The sequence below is a fragment of the Triticum aestivum genome, chromosome 6B (assembly GCF_018294505.1).
Source record: "Triticum aestivum cultivar Chinese Spring chromosome 6B, IWGSC CS RefSeq v2.1, whole genome shotgun sequence".
Taxonomy (NCBI): domain Eukaryota; kingdom Viridiplantae; phylum Streptophyta; class Magnoliopsida; order Poales; family Poaceae; genus Triticum; species Triticum aestivum.
The window spans coordinates 676,582,680-676,608,910 of record NC_057810.1 but is presented as its reverse complement, the minus strand read 5'-3'; the positions used below and the strand labels follow the sequence as shown (position 1 = coordinate 676,608,910).

At 49.5% G+C, this 26,231-nt stretch overlaps 2 protein-coding genes across 2 annotated transcripts; one reads left to right on the top strand and one right to left on the bottom strand.

Annotated features, from left to right (window-relative positions):
- The first annotated feature begins 18,511 nt into the window (after positions 1-18,511).
- On the top strand, positions 18,512-22,024 carry LOC123139147 (ATPase 2, plasma membrane-type). The gene is made up of 3 exons (XM_044558947.1): positions 18,512-20,862; positions 20,981-21,334; positions 21,432-22,024. The coding sequence occupies exons 1-3, from the start codon at positions 18,646-18,648 to the stop codon at positions 21,711-21,713; spliced, it is 2,853 nt and encodes a 950-aa protein (XP_044414882.1). The 5' UTR covers positions 18,512-18,645; the 3' UTR covers positions 21,714-22,024.
- A 1,490-nt stretch (positions 22,025-23,514) lies between these two features.
- Positions 23,515-24,318, bottom strand: LOC123139148 (60S ribosomal protein L39). Its single transcript, XM_044558948.1, has 3 exons — positions 24,073-24,318; positions 23,869-23,972; positions 23,515-23,773 (listed from the first exon to the last, which is right to left on the bottom strand). Exons 1-3 carry the CDS (start codon positions 24,073-24,075, stop codon positions 23,725-23,727), a joined length of 156 nt encoding a protein of 51 aa, XP_044414883.1. The 5' UTR covers positions 24,076-24,318; the 3' UTR covers positions 23,515-23,724.
- Between the last annotated feature and the right edge of the window lie 1,913 nt (positions 24,319-26,231).

The window sequence follows — 26,231 nt, the reverse complement described above, 5'->3', positions numbered from 1 at the left end:
AAGGTTGAGCTCTCTTAGTGAAATCAACAATGTATAGATCACCTCTATGAATACCGGTAAATACCAATTTATGATTATCTCTTCGAAACACTTGGCAATTTACTCCAGTAAATAGAACATTAAAACTGAAGTCGGCTAGCCTAGATACGAAAAGTAAACTGTAGCCAAGAGATTCAACGAGCATAACATTTTGAATAGAGCTATCATGGGAAATAGCCACCTTACCAAGGCCAACTACCTTAACCTTTGAGTTGTCACCAATAGTGGCCTACTTTCGGGGACCGTCATTTTTAGCATGCTCTCAAAACATGTCCTTATCTCCGGTCATGTGATCGGTACATCCACTATCAAGAACCCATTCCTTTCCTCCGGCCATGTAACCACGAAGGTTAGCCATAAGACCAAAGTGTCAAGATCATAGTCACTATCATCATCCTCATCATAATATTGATGTTCAACATCATCATGTGATTGATCATCACCTAGAGAGAGTGATTCATTAGATTTATGATCATGGCAATGTGCATCTTTACGAATTCTAATGACTTGTGAAATGATGCTACTAATGACTCCCACATCTCCTTTGTCACGCGTAAGGTCACGAAGCTCAAATAGACAATCATCGAATTTAGGATCACTAGGTTTCATTTTATGAAAAGCAATGGACTTTTGAAGAATCTCATCTAGATTTTTCAAGGAATAGTTTGGAAAACGCTCCTCAAGATATCTCAATATAAGCACATTCAAATGTAGGCAAGCATATAAGCAAATTTCTAGGCAATCCTCTTATGATAAGATTGATAGTTCTGATTGTGGGTCATGTCAAGATACTCATCGAGGGTAGGATGCAAGGGATCAATAGGAGTCACACAAGGGCTAGTAATATACTTGTTCAAATTATACTCATTGAAAATCTCAAGCATCTCATTTTTCCAAGCACTATAGAACTCTCTGAAGGAAATATGCCTTAGAGGCAATAATAAAGTTGTTATTTATGTTTCCTTATATCATGATAAATGTTTATTATTCATGATAGAATTTTATTAACCGGAAACTTAGTACATGTGTGAATATATAGACAAATAGAATGTCACTAGTATGCCTCTACTTGACTAGCTTGTTGAATCAAAGATGGTTAAGTTTCCTAGCCATAGACATGAGTTGTCATTTTATTAACGGGATCACATCATTAGAGAATGATGTGATTGACTATACCCATTCCGTTAGCTTAGCACTTGATCGTTTCGTATGTTGCTATTGCTTTCTTCATGACTTATACATGTTCCTATGACTATGAGATTATGCAACTCCCGAATACCGGAGGAACACTTTGTGTGCTACCAAACATCACAACATAACTGGATGATTATAAAGGTGCTCTACAGGTGTTTCCGATGGTACTTGTTGAGTTGGCATAGATCAAGGTTAGGATTTGTCACTCCGATTGTCGGAGAAGTATCTCTGGGCCCTCTCGGTAATGCACATCACTATAAGCCTTGCAAGCAATGTGACTAATGAGTTAGTTGCGGGATGATACATTACGGAACGAGTAAATAGACTTGTCGATAACGAGATTGAACTAGGTATTGAGATACCAACGATCGAATCCCAGGTAAGTAATATACTGATGACAAAGGGAACAACGCATGTTGTTATGCGGTTTGACCGATAAAGATCTTCATAGAATATGTAGGAGCCAATATGAGCATCCAGGTTTCGCTATTGGTTATTGACCAGAGACGTGTCTCGGTCATGTCTACATAGTTCTCGAACCCGTAGGGTCCGCACGCTTAACGTTCGGTGACGATCGATATTATGAGTTTATGTGTTTTGATGTACCGAAGGTAGTTCGGAGTCCCGGATATGATCACGAACATGACGAGGAGTCTCGAAATGGTCGAGACATAAAGATCGATATATTGGATGACTATGTTTGGACTTCTGAAGTGTTCCGGGCAAGTTCGGGCATATACCGGAGTATCGGGGGGTTACCGAAACCCCCTGAGGACTATAATGGGCCTCATGGGCCTTAGTGGAGAAGAGGAGGGGTGGACAAGGCAGGGCCGCGCCGCCCCCTTCCCCTCTAGTCCGAATTGGACAAGGAGCCCCCCCCCTTTCCTTCCCCTCTCTCTCCTGCTTCCCCCTTCTCCTACTCCTATTAGGAAAGGAGGAGTCCTACTCCCGGTGGGAGTAGGACTCCCCCCTTGGCGCGCCCTCCTCCTGGCCGGCCGCCTCCCCCCTAGATCCTTTATATACGGGGGCGGGGGGCACCCCAAGACACACAAGTTGATCATTGATCTTTAGCCGTGTGCGGTGCCCCCCTCCACCATAATCCACCTCGGTCATATCGTAGTGGTGCTTAGGCGAAGCCCTGCGTCGGTAGCTTCATCAACACCGTCATCATGTCATCGTGCTGACGGAACTCTCCCTCAAAGCTCTACTGGATCGTGAGTTCGTGGGATGCCACCGAGCTGAACGTGTGCAGATCGCGGAGGTGCTGTACATTCGGTACTAGGATCGGTCGATCATGAAGACGTACGACTACATCAACCGCGTTGTCATAACATTTCCTCTTACGGTCTACGAGGGTATGTGGACGACACTCTCCCCTCTCGTTGCTATGCATCACCATGATCTTGCATGTGCGTAGGAATTTTTTTAAAATACTTCCCCAACACTCTCCGTCAAGCATAGGCACTTTACGTCTAATACTCCCAATTGTAGACTCATCCATCTTCCTCCAATGGTGATTAAACCAAAACAATGGAGACCAAAGCTCTCATACCAATTGAAAGGATCGAGAAGAAGTGTCTAGAGGGGGGTGATTGGACACTCAACTAGTAAAGGTGGAAATTTTAAGTTTCTTCAAGTTGAGGTAGAGTTTTATCACAAGTTTAAACATTCACAATACATTTCAAGAAAGCATGGCATGCGTGTGAGCAACGGAAAAATAAAGCATGCTAATTGCAAGAAAGTAAAGGGATGGGATTGGAGTGTGCAAACGCAATGCAGACACGGAGATTTTTGGCGTGGTTCCGGTAGGTGGTGCTATCGTACATCCACGTTGATGGAGACTTCAACCCACGAAGGGTAACAGTTGCGCGAGTCCACGGAGGGCTCCACCCACAAAGGGTCCATGAAGAAGCAACCTTGTCTATCCCACCATGCATGGCCATCGCCCATGAAGGACTTGCTTCACTCGGGTATATCTTCACGAAGTAGGCGATCTCCTTGCCCTTACAAACTTCTTGGTTCAACTCCACAATCTTGTCGGAGGCTCCCAAGCGACACCTAACCAATCTAGGAGACAACACTCTCCAAAAGGTAATAGATGGTGTGTTGATGATGAACTCCTTGCTCTTGTGCTTCAAATGATAGTATCCCCAACACTCAACTCTCTCACACAGATTTGGCTATGATGGAAAGATGATTTGAGTGGAAAGCAACTTGGGGAAGGCTAGAGATCAAGATTCTTGTGATGGGATTGGAATGTCTTGGTCTCAACACATGAGTAGGTGATTCTCTCTCAATAAATGAGCAGTGGAAGTGTAGGCACGTTCTGATGGCTCTCTCACAAATAAAGATGGGGGTGGAGGGGTATATATAGCCTCCACACAGAATCCAACCATTACACACATTTGACCCAACTCGGTCAGACTGAATAGAAGAGTTCGGTGAGACCGATTCAGTTCAAAATGTGAACGTTGGGAATCTCGGTGGGACCGACTGGAACAACTTGGTGGGACCGATGTGCTAGGGCTTAGGGCAAACGTCAACTCGGTGAAGCCGATTACTTGAACTCGGCGAGACCGATTTCAGCAACAAGCAAACAGGGAGTTGGTCAAGCAAACTCGGTGGGACCCATCTCTCATCTCGGTGAGACCAAAATGTTACGAAGGGAAATAGGGAGTTTGCAGGGCCATCTCGGTGAGACCGAGATTTGTATCGATGTGACTGAATTGTCTAGGGTTTCTGGCAGTGGCTATGTCAACTAAACACTGTGGCGCTGGATAGATCATTTCGGTGGGGCCAAGTTTGACTTGGAGTTTTGGACATATGTGGAAATGATAAAGTGGCTAAGGGTTTTGGAGCAATATCACTAAGCAATTTGAGCAAGTAGACCATTAAGCAACACCTCATCTCCTTTTAATAGTATTGGCTTTCCTATGGACTCAATGTGATCTTGGATCACTAAGATAGAAATGAAGAGTCTTGAGCTTTTGCCATCTTTGTCCTTAGCATTTTGAGGGGGTTCCACATCCTCTTGTCCTTCTCATGCCATTGTTGAACCCATCTGAAATATACTAGATAAAAGTATTAGTCCAACAAGAGATTTGTTGACATTAATTACCAAAATCATTCAGGGAGCACTTGTACTTTCACTTTCAAGTCCTTGATGGAGTAGCCACATCACCCAACCTGGCACCCAAATTGTATACGTACTGTTGCAAGATAGACGAGTGACAAATTGTCAATTTGAAAGGTTTTTATTAGATGATTATTATCAACCATGCCTAAACCAAACAACAACCCTTCTAGCCCTAAATTATATTGTGTCGAACTGAAGATGTACCATATAAGTTGATTCATGAATGCAACATTTGGGCGTTTTGCAGTTGAGTATAGTCTATGCCTAGGAAACTCAAATTTGCTTTTTTACCATGTGTCGTTCCGTTGTCAACATTTCTTGTGTCTTCTTTGTCCTGTGAAATGTGACTTGCAAAAAAAAGTTACCTAATTTTTCTTAACCTTGCTTATGCTTAAATTTAAACCACATCTTCAAGTAACTACACATACAACTATATAGTCCATGTACTAAAAGTTTGCGCTCAGATTATAATAGTGCTGCAAAACTTCAAATAGTCAAGTTTTAGGCTAGTAATACTGAATTGGTATACTTTCGGGCAATGAGTCTATGAAAAGAAAAAATCATAGCCTGAAATCAGCCCTCCTGCCTTGCGTTGTTTGATGCTTATGACTTTGCACATGGCATGCTTTTCAAGGGAATGACATTTTAGCTCTAATTATCATGTATATGAGTATTATGCCAAGTATTCTCTAAAAATGTAACTTAGTTACCATGCTGGTAATTTTGGTGTGGGTGAAGATCTTAAATCTAAGACTTTCTATGTTATTTTTGTTAAATGGTGGTAGCTTGTGATCAGCCTCATGAAAACCCTTTATTCCCAAATAAAGTATGTCGCAAAGTTGAGAAGAAAATCTTGTGATGGGGCTTCACCGATGTTATATGCTACTCCGATGGGCAATGAAAACAACAGAGCAATCCATCAATTATTCTATAAAAAACAATGCACCAAATCACCGGCATAACAATTATGCACAATACAGCCCCCTTGACTTGTAATGAATTTTAAGAACAACTTCAACCAATGAGTGAGAAACGGAATAAATACAAACAACATGCACATGTGACACAAGATTTAATGTGGGAAAGCCTCCTCGACTTGAGTAAAACAACAGACATGTATAATGTCTTTAGAAACTCTAGAGAGATTTATAACACACTCGACATGTTGCTAACCAGGAACAACAAGTACTACAAGAGGCAAGATCTCAGCAAAACAGAGTAAGCACAACTTCTGTCCCCTTCTATATCTCGTCGGCTGCTCTAAAATCGCTGAGCCAAACAACACGAAATTTGGCAGACAACTATAGACACAAGTTCCTGAGATACCCTCAAAATTTCAACTTAATCAGACATTGTTAGCCTACCAAATTTATTAGTATTTGAAAACTATTATGTGCTGAAAATGTAGCAGTCTAAACCGACAAAAGCACTCCCAAAATTGATGCTCCAATGACACAATCATCAAACCAGCTAACTAAGTCGAATTACTCAAACTAAGGAACAAACTCATCAAGTTTGGTGCCAATCCAAGCATGTTTGCGCCTTTGAGAAGCACCTTGAACATTGTCTAGTTAGATACATCAAATCTCGATAAAATCACCTTGTTCTCTTATCTCACCAGTTGTGTAGTTCTGTCTGTGCTCTTTCACTCTCACAATGGAATCCACCACCATACCGGGGTGGAGTAACTAGAGTTTTCTTCTACTCCCTTCACCACGAAGTGCTCATGGCCATTGGATGTAACTAAGATGATGGCTCACAAGTGTTGGACTTATGGGTTGTAGTTGGGCTATGAGCACACCTCCATGCAGAGGAACTTGCACTTTCACCACTCATTGTTTCCTCCTGCTAGTTGGCAGACACTGGTGACGATGCGTAGTGGAAAATATGTATAAAATATCATACAATACAATAGTGGTACACATAGTCCATAATATCTCTAGGCCTGCCATATGGATATGCGAAGGTACCTTATAGAATAAGACATGTAACCAATCAAGGATAGGTCATTGACATCTACAAGCCCGAATCTAAAAGGAGATCAGGCCTCGCCCCTAAAGACAAGGTGCATGTATAAAGGATCTTGAGGCCCCATCAAAAAGATCAAGAGATGATTGAGATTATAAGAACTCAATCCTAGTTTTCTAAGGAGTAGCGCCACAAAGATTGACATCTAGCTAGGATAGATCTACTCTAGTCACTACATCACTGTAGTAGTTGCATTACCATCACATGCATAAATCTAGGTATATTGTTATCTCTAAAATCCTTGATGGAGTAGACACATCACCTCACCTAGCACCCAAGTTATATACCTAGTGTTGCAAGATTGATGAGCGACAGATCACCGATGAGCTTGACTTTTCTTAGATGATTGTTATCTGTCATGCCTAAGACAAGCCACAACCTTCTAGCCTCGATATCGCCAATGTAAAGTAAAGGGATTGAAAGCAACGTGATGGAAAAAGAAAAGAAAGTGTTTGTCTTGGGCACATCTAAATATGCCTTAGTTATTGCACATCTAAATGACTCAATCAAACATAAAAAGAAAAAGAATCTTCACCTAAAATCAATGACATCGAACTTAGGTGTGCAATCCTTAGGACACATCTAGATGAGCTTTAGCAAAACCAAAAAAGAAAAATAAATCAAAACACATGTGTAAATATGCAATACTTATGGCACAGCTAGATGTGATTTAGCAAAACCGGAAAGGAAAATTCAATCACTGGTTTTTCAATAAGGGTGTGTGAGGGAGTCCTGGATTAGGGGGTGTCCGGATGGCCGGACTATGACCTTTGGCTGGACTCCCGGACTATGAAGATACAAGATTGAAGACTTCATCCCGTGTCCGGATAGGACTTTCCTTGGCATGGAAGGCAAGCTTGGCGATATGATATGAAGATCTCCTCCCATTGTAACTGACTCTGTGTAACCCTAGCCCTCTCCGGTGTCTATATAAACCGGGGAGTTTTAGTCCATAGGAACAACAACAATCATACCATAGGCTAGCTTCTAGGGTTTAGCCTCTCTGATCTCGTGGTAGATCAACTCTTGTACTACCCATATCATCAATATTAATCAAGCAGGAGTAGGGTTTTACCTCCATCGAGAGGGCCCGAACCTGGGTAAAAACATCCTGTCCCTTGTCTCCTGTTACCATCCGCCTAGACGCACAGTTCGGGACCCCCTACCGGAGATCCGCCGGTTTTGACACTGACATTGGTGCTTTCATTGAGAGTTCCTCTGTGTCGTCACCTTTAGGCCCGATGGCTTCTTCGATCGTCAACCACGACGCGGTCCAGGGTGAGACTTTTCTCCCCGGACAGATCTTCGTATTCGGCGGCTTCGCACCGCGGGCCAATTCGCTTGGCCATCTGGAGCAGATCGAAAGCTACGCCCCTGGCCGTCAGGTCAGGTTTGGAAGCTTAAACTACACGGCCGACATCCGTGGGGACTTGATCTTCGACGGATTCAAGCCACGGCCGAGCGTGCCGCACTGTCACGATGGGCATGATCTAGCTCTGCCGCCGGACAGCGCCCAGAGCGCTGCTCAGGTGTCCGCTCCGACCATTAGCTCAGAGCCGATTGCGCCAGTCGGGGACGGACGGTTGGACGCTGCCCCAGGAGCCGCAATCTCTACGGCAATAGAGCCGAATACCAGCCTAGTCCTTTGCGAGGCCTGTGACTCCAAGGTGCCGGACTCCTTTCCGGACTCCGAATCTTCCGCACCCCTTCCGATCGAACCCGATTGGGCTCCGATCATGGAGTTCACCGCCGCGGACGTCTTTCAGCACTCTCCCTTTGGCGATATCCTGAATTCACTAAAATCTCTCTCTTTGTCAGGAGAGCCCTGGCCGGACTATGGTCAGCAAGGTTGGGATGCGGACGACAAAGAAATTCGAAACCCACCCACCACCCACTTCGTAGCCACTGTCGACGACCTAACCGACATGCTCGACTTCGACTCCGAAGACATTGACAGTATCGACGCCGATGAAGGAGACGACCAAGAACCAGCACCTATAGGGCACTGGAAAACCACCTCGTCATATGACATATACATGGTGGACACCCCCAAAGCAGGGGATGGCGATGAAAAAACGGAGGACGACCCCTCCAAGAAGCAACCCAAGCACTGACGTCAGCGGCGCCGCTCTAAATCCCGCCAAAGCAAAAACAGCGAGTCCGGCATTAGAGACAACAACACCCCGGATAGTGCTGAAGACAACCCCCTCCAGCAGGAATCAGCGCAGGAGGACGGAGGAGCCAGCCCTCATGAGAGAGCGGCAGACAGGGAGGTCGAGGACGACTATTATATGCCTCCCTCCGAAGACGAGGCAAGCCTCGACGACGACGAATTCATCATGCCAGAGGATCCCGTCGAACAAGAGCATTTCAAATGCAGGCTTATGGCCACGGCAAGTAGCCTCAAGAAAAAACAGCAGCAGCTTAGAGCTGACCAAGACTTGCTAGCCGACAGATGGACTGAAGTCCTGGCGGCCGAAGAGTATAAACTCGAACGCCCCTCCAAGAGCTACCCAAAGCGCAGGCTGCTACCCCAACTAGAGGAGGAAGCAACTAAACCTACATCACCAGCGTACGATGCGCCCGATCGGCCACCCCGTGGCCGCGACAGAGAGGCCTTTCGGCCCTCAACTCAAGCCGCACCCCGGTGCCACTCCAAAAATACCAGAGCACGGGGAAACGCAACAGACCTGCGAGACATATTGGAGGATAAGGCAAGGCAAACAAGATCGACCTACGGATCGCGTGGGCGCCCCACATCACGTGACGATAACCGTCACGCTGGATATGATAAATACGGCCAAGCCGAACACAACAGACAAAGCTCATCCGAGCTACGTCGCGATATAGCCCAGTACAGGGGCGCCGCGCACCCACTATGCTTCATAGACAAGTAATGGATCATCAAATCCCCGAGGGTTTTAAACTGGTGAACATTGAATCATACGATGGCACAACAGATCCCGCGGTATGGATCGAGAATTATCTCCTTCATATCCACATGGCCCGTGGTGATGATCTACACGCCATCAAATACCTCCCGCTCAAGCTTAAAGGACCAGCTCGGCATTGGCTTAACAGCCTGCCAGTAGAGTCAATTAGTTGCTGGGAGGACCTGGAATCCGCGTTCCTTGACAACTTCCAGGGCACTTATGTGCGACCACCAGACGTTGATGACCTAAGCCACATAATCCAGCAGCCAGAGGAATCGGTCAGACAATTCTAGACACGGTTCCTAACCAAGAAAAATCAAATAGTTGATTGTCCGGACGTCGAGGCCCTTGCAGCCTTCAGGCACAACATCCAAGACGAATGGCTTGCCTGACACCTAGGACAGGAAAAGCCGAAATCTATGGCAGCCCTCACGACACTCATGACCCGCTTTTGCGCGGGAGAAGACTGCTGGCTAGCTCATAGCAATAACATAACCAAGAGCCCTGGCAATTCGGATACCAAGGACAACAATGGCAGGTCACGTCGCAACAAGCACAGGCGCCGCATTAACGGCGACAATACTGAGGATACGACAGTTAATGCCGGATTCAGAGGCTCTAAACCCGGTCAGCGGAAGAAGCCATTCAAAAGAAACCCTCCGGGCCCATCCAGTTTAGACCGGATACTCGATCGCTCGTGTCAGATACACGGCACCCCCGAACAACCAGCCAACCACACCAACATGGATTGTTGGGTGTTCAAGCAGGCAGGCAAGTTAAGTGCCGAAACCAGAGACAAGGGGTTGCATAGCGATGACGAGGAGGAGCCCCGGCCGCCGAACAACAGAGGACAGAAGGGCTTCCCCCCGCAAGTGCGGACGGTGAACATGATATACGCAACCCATATCCCCAAAAGGGAGCAGAAGCGTGCCCTCAAGGACGTCTATGCGTTGGAGCCAGTCGCCCCAAAGTTCAACCCATGGTCCTCCTGCCCGATCACTTTTGATTGAAGGGACCACCCCACTAGCATCCGTCATGGCGGATTCGCCGCATTGGTCCTAGACCTAATCATTGACGGATTTCACCTCACTAGAGTCCTCATGGACGGCGGCAGCAGCCTGAACCTGCTTTATCAGGATACAGTGTGAAAAATGGGTATAGATCCCTCAAGGATCAAACCCACAAAGACAACCTTTAAAGGCGTCATACCAGGTGTAGAAGCCAGCTGTACAGGCTCGGTTACACTTGAAGTGGTCTTCGGATCCCCAGATAATTTCTGAAGCGAAGAGTTAATCTTCGACATAGTTCCATTCCGCAGTGGCTATCACGCCCTGCTCGGACGAACCGCATTCGCAAAATTCAATGCGGTGCCGCACTATGCATATCTCAAGATCAAGATGACAGGCCCTCGCGGAGTTATTATGGTAAATGGAAACACCGAACGCTCTCTCTGAACGGAGGAGCACACGGCGGCCCTGGTGGCGGAAGTACAAAGTAGCCTCTCAAGGTAATTCTCCAATCCGGGTGTTAAACGTCCGGACAACGTCAAGCGTGCCCGAAGTAACCTACATCAAAACCGGATGGCACGTTCCGAGCAAGCATAGCAGTGCGGCCCCAACCCCAGCCCTCGCCAGATGGCGATAGTGGTACCACCCGTACATAATTACGCTTTGGAAATACCATGGGCATAAGGGGAGGGGCACAACCACGACACACCCAGAATGCGGCTCAACCGCACTAGGGGCTCCCTATTCTGCCATTTCCTTTTTATATATATATACTTTTAGGACCCAACTATCCGGAAGGCCTGTCCGGCAATACACTCGCCGAACACACGATGCAACAGCCAGGGAGAGAACAAGCCACGTCAAATGTCCAGGTGGTCTCTATAACGAGCTAAATACCTGTTTTACTTAAAGTCTCGCAGCTTGCCCCTGGAGGGGGACATGTCAAACAATCCCATCTCTTGCTTATCGCACTATTTGTATCGTTCTGCTTTCATAGCAGCCCTTTTTAATAAACAATACATAGCTCTTATCTATTATTGTACTCATCTATTTTTATACAAATATGTTCAGTCATGACATTATGCAACCGTACACTTTGGTACGGCCAATACACCAGGGGCTTAAGCACCCCATAACACGGTGTGAGAAGACCGAACACTCTCATGAGTGCGGCACCCCGAACTTATAGCACTATATGCATCAGCTCCGAATCATGTCTTGGGTCAATAGTTGGGTTTGCCCGGCTCCCATGTTTTGGTACCTTATGTTCCGCAATGTTGGCTAAGGTAGCGCTGGGAGAACTACTGCGATTGTGCCCCAGTTGAGCTGGGTTAACACCTCAGTAGAGAAAGCTAAAAGTGACTGTCATGATAGTGCGAGAGACCGGTCGCTGTTCGCGAGATTTTTCGAGTCCCTAAAGACTTATGCCACTTAGAGCGAGGAGCCGGATTTATCTGGCCTAGGCGTGGATAGCGCCCCGAACTCGGTCTTTCGAATACTAGGGGCTTCGCCGAAATTTAAAATTACAGAATTCTATGGCTAAGTGAGAGTGATAAAGCATTATAAGTCCGATGGCCTTGTTCGTTGTGTTGAGCGCCTCCCTAGATGGACCCAAGAATGGGAACAAGAGCGCTCAGGTTTATCCCGAACACCCCAGCACTCGTGGCATGGGGGTAGAAGCCGACGACTTGCATCTTTTAGATTTCATAAACAGCCGCACAGAAGGTAATATTTTAAATTCAAAAGGCGTTGCTTAGCGCATATGAAAAAAGTTTTCAGCGTACAGGATAACAGATGCGAGTCTACTCAAAAATTACATCTTTGGAGCATTCACCTGCTATAAGGCAGGCACCCTTCAAGACGCCCTCATAATACATCTTGGGATTGCGATACTCCTTGCCCGGCGGTGGCGCATCCGTCACAAGCTTCTCGGCGTCCATCTTGCCCCAGTGCACTTTAGCACGGGCAAGGGCCCGACGGGCACCTTCAATACAGAGGGAGCGCTTGATGACTTCAATCCATGGACAGGCGTCCACCAACCGCCGCACCAGACCGAAGTAGCTCCCAGGCATGGCTTCTCTAGGCCACAGCCGAACTATGAGGCCCTTCATGGCCTGTTCGGCCACCTTGTCGAGCTCGACCAGCTGCTTCAGCTGGTCGCTCAGGGGCACCGAATGTCCGGCCTCAACATATTGAGATCAGAACACCTTTTCCGTCGATCTCCCCTCCTCGGCTCGGTAGAACACGGCAGCATCAGACACACTACAGGGCAGATCGGCGAACGCTCCTGGAGAGCTCCGGATTCGGGTAAGTAACAGATAATTCACTTTTATACGCTTGCTTTGCATAAAGAATGCCTTACCCGCTGCTATCTTCTTTATCGCCTCGATCTCCTAGAGGGCCTTCCGGGCTTCGGTCTTAGCGGTTTTGGCAATCTCAAGAGCCAAGGCGAGCTCAGACTCTCGAGTCTTCGAGTCACGCTCCAAACTCTCGTGTTTCTCCACGAGAGCCTGGAGCTCTTGCCGCACCTCCGCCACCCACGCCTCCTGCTTCTCTCGCTCGGTGCGCTCCAAGGCCGCACTGTTTTCGGCCTTGGACACCACTTCCTTCAGGGTCGCCACCTCGGTCATGGCCCCTGCAATACCCATGTTATTCCTATCATTTTTTGCAACCAAATCCTTTCTATAAGGTATTACTTTAATAAGGTATTACTTACCTTCCTTGTCCTCGAGCTGCTTCTTGGCAAGGCCGAGCTCGTTCTCGGACCGCTCGAGGCTCTCCTTCAATGCATTAACCTCCGCAGTCAGTGCGGCAGAGGTCAGCAGTGCAGCCTGCATTCCCATATTGACATATTTATGTTAGACTCCTGCGTATATTTTTTTTAGATCCTCAGTCCGGCTTTTCTTTCCGAACACCACACTGAGCATCAGGGGCTACTGTCTATGCGGTAACATTTTTATATGTTTTGAATACATACCTCAAAGCCTGTTAACAGGCTCGTACAGGCTTCTGTCAGCCCGCTCTTGGCGGACTGAACCTTCTGAATCACTGCACTCATAACAGTACGGTGTTCCTCGTTGATGGAGGCGCCGTTAAGCACCTCCAGCAAATTGTCCGGCGCCTCCGGTTGGACGGAGGTCGCCGGTGTCGTAGGCTTGCCCTTCTTACGAAGGCGCCGCCTGCCGGACTCCGGAACCACTGAAGGTTCCGGAGCACTGTACGGCCCATGGCCGGACTTAGACACCTCTGGGGCTTTACCCCCTTTGGGCCTGGAATCTGAGAGGTCGCCTTGCGGTGCCTCGAGGACCACCTCCTCCTGGTTTTTTCCCTTTTGGGACTCCACCTCGGCGTCGTCCGCAGGGAGCAGGGAGGAGGCCGTCGGAAGTGAAGCGCTATTCACATCCGACGAATCCAGGGAGCCGCTCGACGAATCGCCGAGCTGAGCCTTGGGCGGACTGCATGGTTGAATTCGGCGTCAGAAGGTATCGTATAATAGAGGAGCGCCATAAGTTATTCGGGTATCCTTTTCTTTCCTCCCCCCGCTGGAGGGGGAGAGGCTTCTTCTTCTTCCTCCTCCTCGTCCTTAGAGGCGGAGGGTGCTTCGGGGTTGTCAGGCGATGAATCCGACACCACCAGGCGTCGGGAACTCTTTCGAGTCCCCGTGGCCTTCTTCTTGGCCTTCTTCTCCGGCACCACGTGAGGTGCCAGAACCAGCAGCTTTGTTAGACGAGCGTCCGCTGGGTCTTCGGGCAAAGGAGCCGGACAGTTGGTCCGTCCGGCCTTCTTCTGCCATTCCTGTTAAAGGGGTGGGAGTTTAGATCCCGCATAGAATCAAAACTATGGAAAACAAATACCCCGTAATGGGAAAATTAAGCTTACCGCACTGGCTTGGCGCTTTGCGCAGAATCCGCGATCCTCGGTGATGGGAGGGTGGACCTCGGAGCTCTTGAAAAGCATCTTCCAGGCATCTTCGTGCGTTGTATCGAAGAGCCTGGACAAAGTTTGGTGCTGAGCCGGGTCGAATTCCCACAGATTAAAGGCCCGTCGTTGACACGGGAGGATCCGGCGGAAAAGCATGACCTGGACTATGGTGACGAGTTTGACCTTCCTGTCTATCAGATCTTTGATGCAGGTTTGAAGTACGGTCACCTCTGCCGAACTACCCCACGACAGGCCCGTCTCTTTCCAAGATGTGAGCCGTGTGGGGATGCCAGATCGGAATTCGGGGGCCGCTGCCCATTCAGGGTCATGCGGCTCGGTGATATAGAACCACCCCGACTGCCACCCTTTGAGGGTCTCTACGAAGGCGCCCTCAAGCCATGTAACGTTGGCTATCTTCCCCACCATGGCGCCTCCGCACTCCGCTTGACGTCCGCTCACGACCTTCGGCTTGACGCTGAAGATCTTCAGCCATAGGCCAAAGTGAGGCTGGATGCGGAGAAAGGCCTCGCACACAACGATAAACGCCGAGATGTTGAGGATGAAGTTCGGGGCCAGATCGTGGAAATCCAGGCCGTAGTAGAACATGAGCCCCCGGACGAACGGGTGAAGAGGAAAGCCCAGTCCGTGGAGGAAATGGGGGAGAAATACGACCCTCTCATGGGGCCTCGGGGTGGGGATGAGTTGCCCCTCATCTGGAAGCCGGTGCGCGATGTCGTCAGACAAGTATCTGGCCTTCCTTAACTTTTTGATTTGCCCCTCCGTGACGGAGGAGGCCATCCATCTACCTCCGCTCCGGACATGATTGGAGAAAGGTTGAGGTGGGAAGTGCGGACTTGGGCGCTGGAGCTCGAGTGCGCAGGGATGGATAAGCAAAGGAGGAAGAAGGCGTAAATGGAAAGGGTGGATCCTTATCCCCTTATATGGGTGGTCGAAACTATAAGCCCCCACCAGCCTAATAAAACTCGCTTATCTCCCAAGCGTCGTGGTTAATGGCGTGGTTGGGTTACCCACGCCCGTATTGATGAGAATCCCGGAATAAGGGGACACGATCTCTGCTTTGACAAGACGTGCCAAGGAAACCGCCTCGCTAAACATGCTGAGGTGGAACGGTAAAATGATTCGAATAAAGGCTTGGCCGTGGCGTGATGTCACGCTGCAGAATACGTCAACAGATTAGATTTGTGCAGATATTATTCTCTCTACGATGGTATGTGGAACTTATTTTGCAGAGCCGTACACTATCCTTGTGTTCAACATCTTCTATGAAGTATTCGGAGGAGGAACCCGCCTTGCAATGTCGAAGGCAATTTGCGCGCCGGACTCGTCGTCATTGAAGCCTGGTTCAGGGGCTACTGAGGGAGTCCTGGATTAGGGGGTGTCCGGATGGCCGGACTATGACCTTTGGCCGGACACCCGGACTATGAAGATACAAGATTGAAGACTTCGTCCCGTGTCCGGATAGGACTTTCATTGGCGTGGAAGGCAAGCTTGGCGATATGATATGAAGATCTCCTCCCATTGTAACCGACTATGTGTAACCCTAGCCCTCTCCGGTGTCTATATAAACCGGGGAGTTTTAGTCCGTAGGAACAACAACAATCATACCATAGGCTAGCTTCTAGGGTTTAGCCTCTCTGATCTTGTGGTAGATCAACTCTTGTACTACCCATATCATCAATATTAATCAAGCAGGAGTAGGGTTTTACCTCCATTGAGAGGGCCCGAACCTGGGTAAAAACATCGTGTCCCTTGTCTCCTGTTACCATCCGCCTAGACGCACAGTTCGGGACCCCCTACCCGAGATCCGCCGGTTTTGACACCGACAGTGTGTGTTTCACATTAGTGTGGCATATGTTTTGTTATATAAGAGTGTGTGTTTCGCATATTGATCTCGGTTTTTGACAAATTTCTTGTGTTTTCTCTGATGGAAGCAGTCACATGACCCCAACTTTCATTACGGAAATGGAGTTATACATCATCCAACTGACAACCTTTTACACTTGACTGATGCGACAAACTGCAACACCAAAAATAGCAGCATGCATCCTCCTCATATATCTAGCTATATCTACAAGATGCTCTCTCGGAAATTTGCACGGAACAACATACCATGCAAATAATCTTTCTACTACTAAGCACCAATAACCTCCCAACACCATTGAACAGAGAACAACAAAGGACTAAAAATAGACAAGCTGAAGAGCCACGCCGACGGAACAACTTCATTCTCCCCACAGTCGGTCCTATCCATGACCACCACCATAGACATCGCTCGCCACTTGGGCCAGCCTCTTAGTCACTTCCCTAAGAATGTTTAGCACTCCTCCTTTCTGTAAAAGACTTCCCTAAGAATGTTTAGCACTCATCTTTTTCTGTAGAACAACCCAAAAAATCCAGTAGAGAGCATAGAGTAGAGATCACAACACTAGGATCTTTAAGTAAAATGCTTTGAAACCATGACTTTTTTCATAACAACCAAAGTAAAGCAGCACACCAACGGAAACATCGACACGATCTTTATCGGTATAGGTTAGGATCCTAAGATGAGCAGATTTTTTCTTAGATGGTTAATATCTGTCATGCCTAAGCCAAGCCATGACCCTTTTGGCCTCCACATCATCAATGTAGAGGAAAGGGGTGGAAAGGAATGTGATGGCAACCAAAAATAAGAAGGATTTCTAGGGGGTGATGGAGTCACCAAAGGATGACCTATCTTGCTAGAAGACAAATCCTGGTACTCACATGTACACACGTGCACGCCGATGTTCATGGGTCACTGGTCGACCATAAATCGTGTTCAATAAGGGGAACACATTAGGTATGGCGTGTGTTGCGTTATATAAGAGTGTCTATTTCACATATTTATCTCGATTTTTGATGATTTTCTTGTGTTTTTTCCGGTGGAAGTGGCCGCACCCGCACGGCCCCAGTTTTCATTACGGCAATGGAGTTACACATCATCCAACAGACAACCTCTTTCACTTAACTGATGCACAAACTACAACACCAAAAACGGTAGCATAGATCCTCATATGTCTAGTTATATCTATATGACCCTCTTTCAGAAATTTGCATAGGACAACATATCATGAAAACAACTTTCTACTTCTGAGCACCAAAAACCTGCAACGCCACTAAACAAAGAACAACAAAAAGACTAAAAATAGACAAACTGAAGAGCCGCACTGACGGAACAGCCTGAGCAGATTCTCCCCACAGTCACGCCCAACCATGAGCGCCACCATAGACATCGCATGCCACTTGGGTCAGCCTCTTAGTCACTTCCCTAAGAATGTTTAGCACTCCTCTTTTCTACACAAACAGCCCAAGAACCCAACAAAGAGCATAGAGTAAAGATCACATCAGTAGGGTCTTTAGATAAAATGCTTTGAAAACAAGATTTATTTCTTGTTTTTCATAACAACCAAAGTAAAGCACCACACCAACGGAAAACAACCGGCACGATCTTTACCAATATAGGTTTTTTGGGATCTAGTTCCGACAAAGATCAAATAAGGACATTGGCTTTTGAGATTGGTTGTGGCTAGGTCCCTGTCGACTGAGATCCAACCAAGCCTCAGTCAACTGGTATAACATACAAGAAAGAAAAAGGAAAAGCTGAAAAGAAAATTTTGCACGGATCTTAATGCAGGATCTCACGGATATAGCACCGACTGAGACTTAACTAAGTCTTAATTGACTGGGATTTAGCAAGACTGTTTGAGATTGCCCAAAGAACTCCCTACAACATTCCAAAACGATTTTACCATGTTGAATAAATAAGAGAAAAGATGTTCATGTGAAGGTGTGTGGGCTATGTGATGGTGGCGGTGCCTCGCTCGTAACTAGTGGAAGAAAAACCCAGCTGCGTGCGCGCTGCACTGCACTGCACTGGACAGCAGCAAGCGCATGCAGGAGTAGGAAGAGCAGGGGTGAGCCGCGCGGGTCGCGCGATGGGAGCTCGCGGCCGCTGCATGCGGCGTGGACCGGTCGTGCGGCAGTGAGCTACCCCCGCCCGCGGCGAGCCCAGTGGCGCGGTATAAGGATCCTAGGGCGCCCACCTCCTCGTCTTCTTCAAGCACCACACGGACCGCCACCTCCCCCCTCCCTCCTCCCCATCCATGAGCTCCTAACCCCCCACTCGCTCCCAGCTTGCTCGGCGCGCCACCAGCACACCACACCACAGCTCAGCCCACCAGCCGCCGCCGCGGACCACCAGCAGCAGCAGCAGCAGCAGCGCGCGCCTCCCCTCCTCTCCCCTCCCCGCGCGCGCGCGGCCACACCCACCCACGCACGCGCCAGGGCGGCAAGGCGGCCGAGAAGGAGCGGGCGGGACCGAGACCGGCGGAGGCAGCCGGCCGGCGGCATGGCGTCCATGACGCTGGAGGACGTGAAGAACGAGACGGTGGACCTGGAGACCATCCCGGTGCAGGAGGTGTTCACCCACCTCAAGTGCAGCAAGCAGGGGCTGACCGGCACCGAGGCCCAGAACCGGCTCACCATCTTCGGGCCCAACAAGCTGGAGGAGAAGACGGAGAGCAAGCTGCTCAAGTTCCTCGGCTTCATGTGGAACCCGCTGTCCTGGGTCATGGAGGCCGCCGCCGTCATGGCCATCGTGCTCGCCAACGGCGGCGGCAAGCCCCCCGACTGGCAGGACTTCGTCGGCATCGTCACCCTGCTCTTCATCAACTCCACCATCAGCTTCATCGAGGAGAACAACGCCGGAAACGCCGCCGCCGCGCTCATGGCCGGCCTGGCACCCAAGACCAAGTGCTTGAGGGACGGCAAGTGGAGCGAGATGGACGCCTCCTTCCTCGTGCCCGGCGACATTATTAGTATCAAGCTCGGGGACATCATCCCCGCCGACGCCCGGCTGCTCGAGGGCGACCCGCTCAAGGTCGACCAGGCCGCGCTCACCGGGGAGTCCATGCCCGTGAACAAGCACGCCGGCCAGGGCGTGTTCTCCGGGTCCACGGTCAAGCAGGGCGAGATCGAGGCCGTCGTCATCGCCACCGGCGTGCACACCTTCTTCGGCAAGGCGGCGCACCTCGTCGACAGCACCAACAACGTCGGCCACTTCCAGCAGGTGCTCACCGCCATCGGCAACTTCTGCATCATCTCCATCGGCGCCGGGATGCTGGTGGAGGTCGTCGTCATGTACCCGATCCAGCACCGCGCATACCGCGACGGCATCGACAACCTGCTCGTGCTCCTCATCGGCGGCATCCCCATCGCCATGCCCACCGTGCTGTCCGTCACCATGGCCATCGGCTCCCACCGGCTGTCGCAGCAGGGCGCCATCACCAAGCGCATGACCGCCATCGAGGAGATGGCCGGCATGGACGTGCTGTGCAGCGACAAGACGGGCACGCTGACGCTCAACAAGCTCACCGTCGACAAGACGCTCATCGAGGTGTACGGCAAAGGTGTAGACAAGGACATGGTGCTCCTGTACGCCGCCAGGGCGTCCCGCGTGGAGAACCAGGACGCCATCGACACGTGCATCGTGGGCATGCTCGCCGACCCCAAGGAGGCCCGCGCCGGCATCCAGGAGGTGCACTTCCTCCCCTTCAACCCCGTGGAGAAGCGCACGGCCATCACCTACATCGACGGCAAGGGCGACTGGCACCGGATCAGCAAGGGCGCGCCGGAGCAGATCATCGAGCTGTGCCGGATGCCCAAGGAGGCCGAGAAGAGGGTCCACAGCCTGATCGACCAGTACGCCGACCGGGGCCTCCGGTCGCTGGGGGTGTCGTACCAGGCGGTGCCGGCCAAGAACAAGGACAGCCCCGGCGAGCCGTGGCAGTTCGTGGGGCTGCTGCCGCTGTTCGACCCGCCCCGGCACGACAGCGCGGAGACGATCCGGCGCGCGCTGCACCTGGGCGTGAACGTGAAGATGATCACCGGCGACCAGCTGGCGATCGGCAAGGAGACGGCGCGGCGGCTGGGCATGGGCACCAACATGTACCCGTCCACCACGCTGCTGGGCGACAAGAGCACGGACATGAGCAGCCTCCCCATCGACGAGCTGATCGAGAAGGCGGACGGGTTCGCCGGGGTGTTCCCGGAGCACAAGTACGAGATCGTGAAGCGGCTGCAGGACCGGAAGCACATCTGCGGCATGACCGGGGACGGCGTGAACGACGCGCCGGCTCTGAAGAAGGCGGACATCGGGATCGCGGTGGACGACGCGACGGACGCGGCGCGGTCGGCGTCAGACATCGTGCTGACGGAACCCGGGCTGAGCGTGATCGTGAGCGCGGTGCTCACCAGCCGCGCCATCTTCCAGCGGATGAAGAACTACACCATCTACGCCGTGTCCATCACCATCCGCATCGTGCTGGGGTTCATGCTGGTGGCGCTGCTGTGGAAGTTCGACTTCGCGCCCTTCATGGTGCTCATCATCGCCATCCTCAACGACGGCACCATCATGACCATCTCCAAGGACCGCGTGAAGCCGTCGCCCACCCCCGACTCGTGGAAGCTCAAGGAGATCTTCGCCACCGGCGTCGTCCTCGGCACCTACATGGCCCTCGTCACCGTGCTCTTCTTCTACCTCGCGCACGACACCGAGTTCTTCCCGGTACCTACCTACCTCCGACTCTTCTTCTTCCTCCGACTCCTCCTCCTCCTCTCCGGCGATCCACCATGAATGATTGATTATAGGGAAGATAACTGAGATGATGAAATGAAAAATGCAGGAGACGTTCGGGGTGCGGTCGATCCGGGAGAACGAGAAGGAGATGATGGCGGCGCTGTACCTGCAGGTGAGCATCATCAGCCAGGCGCTCATCTTCGTGACGCGGTCGCGGAGCTGGTCGTTCGTGGAGCGGCCGGGGGCGCTGCTGGTGATCGCCTTCTTCGTGGCGCAGCTGATCGCGACGTGCATCGCCGTGTACGCCAACTGGGAGTTCTGCAAGATGCAGGGGATCGGGTGGGGGTGGGGGCTCTCCATCTGGGCCTTCACTGTCGTCACCTACATCCCGCTCGACATCCTCAAGTTCATCATCCGCTACGCCCTCAGCGGCAGGGCCTGGAACAACATCAACAACAAGGCAAGCCACTCCCATCTCTCCTCCATTGCCCACCTCCATTTCTAAGCTCCATTTGCTAGAGCTCATCTCATGTTTGTCCATGGAATGAATCCAACAGACGGCCTTCACCAACAAGAACGACTACGGCAAGGTGGAGAGGGAGGCGCAGTGGGCGACGGCGCAGAGGACGCTGCACGGCCTCAACCAGGGCAGCAGCAACTCGGAAATGTTCACCGACAACAACGGCTACCGCGAGCTCTCGGAGATCGCCGAGCAGGCCGCCAAGCGGGCGGAGGTGGCCAGGCTCCGGGAGCTGCACACGCTCAAGGGCCACGTCGAGTCGGTCGTCAAGCTCAAGGGGCTCGACATCGAGACAATAAACCAGAGCTACACGGTATGATCGTCGACGACGACCATCCTCCTCGTCGTCGGCGATAGGCAGGACAGCGCAGCGATATCTACACTTCTAAGTTCTTTTGCCTCCCGGCGAGGGAGGCTGGAAGCGGGGAAGATTGGTTCGGATTCTCAGGGTTGGGTTTTTTCTTTGACCTAGATGTTAAGAAGAAGTTGGTTTTATTTGTATTTTTCAGTGGGGAGGGGGAAGAAGAGTGCCCTCTCTTCAGTATGTATAGGAGTACGGTTTTGAGTTTATGTTCTTCTTTTGCTTGTAATATGTTAGCGTGTTGTGTGGAATAAATACTCACTCATACAAGGAAAGTGAAACTTGTTCAAACATACTCCGTCCGTCCCATAATATAAGAGCATTAAGCGTTTAGTGTCGAAAACGAACGCACTAGTGTTAAAAACGCTCTTATATTATGGGACGGACGGAGTACTTGCCTAGGCAAGCCCCAGCAGACAATGTACACCAGTAATTTCATCGCCGGAGACTGTCAGCAAAAGAGAGACAGTTTAACAGAGCAAAACCAGCTGAAAGAAACCCCCACACAACCCAACAGAAGTGCCGTGGATCAAGAAAGGTTAGCATCGCTTGAACACAGTAGCCTCAGAGCAATCTAAAGGAACTCAAAACAGGGGTACAGAGAAAGCAAATTCGCTGGACACAGCTCGGCTAAGCATGCACGAGCTCCTGCAGCGATGCGTAATCTTTCATTAATGAAGCCATGGCTTGTCTACTACACACACCAGAAGGCAGATGAAATAGTGGTGACTGATGATTCAAAAAAGAAGAGCTCAAGGTGAAAGGCGGTATTCTTTAACAGTCATAATTATCAACATACAGCCATAAACATAACTAAACAAAGCGAAGAACAGATGAATTGAAATACTTCAAGTGGTCATCGTCATTCAACACAGTACATATGATTAACAATCATGAACTGTCAAATGCACACACAAACAAATCAGGGATGCTTAACCCATGAAGAACACTATACCTATAAGCAGATGGATCAGTGATGATTCAACATAGCGCAAAGGCGACTGGGTATTCCAACATTGCACAATAACTAGGTAACCAGAAAACCTAAACAAAATCAGTTGGCTCAACGTATGCTCAGAAACCAGAACTCACAGAACCTCTGGCGATCCTCTAACGCTAGGAAGACCGTATTTAAGTTACTAGCGGTCATATTTTGGTCACCAGCCATAAGCTCCAGCTAAAATTGAAAATACATCAGCTCCTATAGGGGAAATGTAGTTCTTACCGACTAGACAGAGACATGGCTCTGAGGTACTCCTATCACTGTACATAATTAATCAGCAAAACTATAACTAATCCGTATGTCAATTTGTACAAGTCATAATACAGTACTAAAAACTGTGATTGAGTTGGTAACTGGCAAGTGAAGGCATGGTTAAACCAGAAGTGAACTCAAAACTATACTACGTGCCATGTGTCTGAAGCATGGATAAACTATCTGTGAACTCACAGCCATACTACATGTAAAAAGGGTTACAAAACATGACCCTGCTTATAAAAAGGGTTACTATCTGTGAAATCACGTCCCTCTTTCTCTACTAAGTGGGCTGCAACAACATATCTCCAGAAAAAAAACCACAGCTAACACAAACATCAACTAGATAGCATAACTAGCAGCCAGTTCACTACAATTACCATGCCCTTTGGCCATTACAATGACACAACACAAACAGACCTGCACAGAAATAAACAACAGCACAATACAGTAGACCATTTGAACCAAAATTAAGCCATGGAGACAAATTTAACAAGGGTGGCATATAGCAAAGGTTCTTTACTTGGCACAGCATGGTAACATGAGTACACCAGAGTACAAGCAATCCTCATGACATAGACGAAATTGATAACAGAGACAGCATCCTGGAATCACTTCCTAGCTTGCATAACAAACACTAAAACGTCCATAAAACAAAATGCAGATAAGTCTTGGAACCATGGCTCCCCCACGCGGCGGTCGGCAGGCACGGATCTAGAACCCGAGCTTGGTGCGGCGCCAGTGCCTGCGCTTCGCGTTGTACCTGAGCACGGCAGAGAAGCAATGGTGGGTCAGCTCACGGACGCCTGGGCTGGATCGAAGAGGGGCGGAAGGAGGAGGGACGGAGGCGGCCGTTACCTGATGGTGTTGTCGGTCCGCATGCGGATCCAGTAGGGGATGGGGCGGTTCTGGCGCTGCTTCTTGGCCAGCTTCTGCTTGATGCGGAAGGTCTTGTGGGACGGCTGCGCGGGGGCGAGAGACGAACGGGAAATCGGGTCAGCGGGAGGTTGGAACGGTAGAGGAGAGGGTGGGACTCCATGGAAAGAGGGGAGGAGAGCGTACCATCGTCGCGGCGGAGACGAAGACGCGGCAGCGGCTTCGGCGGCGGCGGCGGCGGCGGGAGCAAAACCCTAGGTCCGTGAAGTGCTGGAGTGGTGGGCAGTGGGGAATATATAGTCCGGACGAGTAGCGACCAAGGATGGGCTCGTTGGGCTAGGCCTTGTCTTTTGATCGGTATAGTCCTTTGGACGTTAGAGAAGCAAAGGAGCCCATGAGTAAATCCAACTGTGGCCCATATGTTCATTATATCCAAATGAATTGGACGGCTCTCTTTGCTCGAAATCACTAATTAAAGAACGACAAATCTATCCACTAGTCGACTGTAATTTTGCTTCAGATCCGCACGAGGTCAAAGACGTCAGATGCGCATCGTGCGGCGGAAGGTTCTCCTGGCAGTTACATGCAGGGCTAGTTGAGACCTGTGGCTTTGAGCGAGAAAAAAGAGTCGCTGACGTGGGATTCGATCCCACAACGCTGGCTTAAACATACAGCGCTGATAGCCATCTGTCTTTCTATTCGATTGTTGCCTGTTAGCTAGGAAAAGCCAAACTATTTGGCGTTGACTTTGTTACTGGTTAGCAACCACGTACAATTCCTTTTGAGTTTCCTAGCTTTTTCTAACGCCGGTAATTACAGATGCTCAAATCATTCATCGTTTAGCCTTTTGAAACTATACTCTGACTTGAAAAAAAATCACACTAATATCATTTAAGAGCATCTACAACAGGACTTACCGAAACCGGCACTCTATACGCCCGCAGGTGCGCCCAAGCTTGTCCGTGGATAGTGACCGGGTAGTCCTCAAATGGTTGCGTCCACAGCCGCATATCTCATATACAGCAAGCAAACGGGCATAATTCACATCTAAACATCACCAAAAGTTCAGCCGTCTGACAAATTCTAACTAGATTAGTAGTACAATCTAGATTATAGAAACGGATAGAGGATCGAGCTTCACCACTTCCTCGCCGATCCTTGGCCCTTTTGGTCGTCGACACTGATATAGGGGTCCGTGGCAGGAGGTGGGTCGTTGTCGGAACCGTCGTCATTGGAGGAAGAGGAAATGACGATGTCACCCTTCAAGCGTCTGACGACGCGGTCCTGCTTACGCTTGACTTTCGCCACCCTCGTCGCCTCCGCTGCCTCCCGCTTGGACTGCTCAATGCGGAGCCGGAGTGCCTTGCGTTTATCATCCGGAGCCGCCTGACGTCCTTCTCCGCCGTCGTAAGTGACCGATGGTACACCCACTGGAGGAGCCGCTCCTTCTCGCCGAGCACCGTCGGCATCCCACGACGGCGGCGGGAGGACTAAGTGTTGAACTTACATGAACCACAAACCTGATAACTTACATACAAACACCGTGGTAACTTACTGCAAGGGAAAATTGGTTGAAACATACCCTCGGACGGGTGTTGTTGTTGAAAACATACCCCTGATAACTTATGTGTGAAGAGCATGGTAATTTATGAATCACACACCTGATAACTTGCGTACAAATTGTAATAACTTTGGCGGGGTGGGGACGGGTTGTTGTAATATTCCCTTGATTACTTCTGTATAAATAGCATGGTAATTAATGCACCATAGATCTGATAACTTGGGTGCAACACGTTGATAACTTTTGACGCACAATAATATAGTTGAGGAAACATACCCCCGGAAATTTTTGTGCAAATTACATGGTAATTTATGCACCGCAGACCTGATAGCTTATGTACAAATACGGTGATAAGTTTGCCCCGGTAACTCATGTGTAAATAGCATGGTAATACATGCACAACTTAGTGATAACTTACATGCTCCAGGTGTGATAATTTTTGACTAGGAAGGTGGGTTGGATTTGTCTGAAAAACATCCTTCGGTAACTATGTGTGAATAGCTTGGTAATACACACACAACAGGGCTGGTAAGTTAGTTGGCCCATGTCTGACAACTTTTTGGCCGAAAAAAGCTATCGAAACCTACAAACATGAGATCTAGTTCCGAAGGTGTCGTCTCAACGAAATTTTTATGTGAAAATAATTTTTATATCGAAGTGAAAGTTTGAGTTACAAAACATTTCAACTTTTTTGAATTTCAGTGGAATCTTCCCTGACATTAGCATTTTTCGTCCTCTAAGGCATGCGTGAATATGCATGTGGAGAGAAGATCAAAGGAACCAT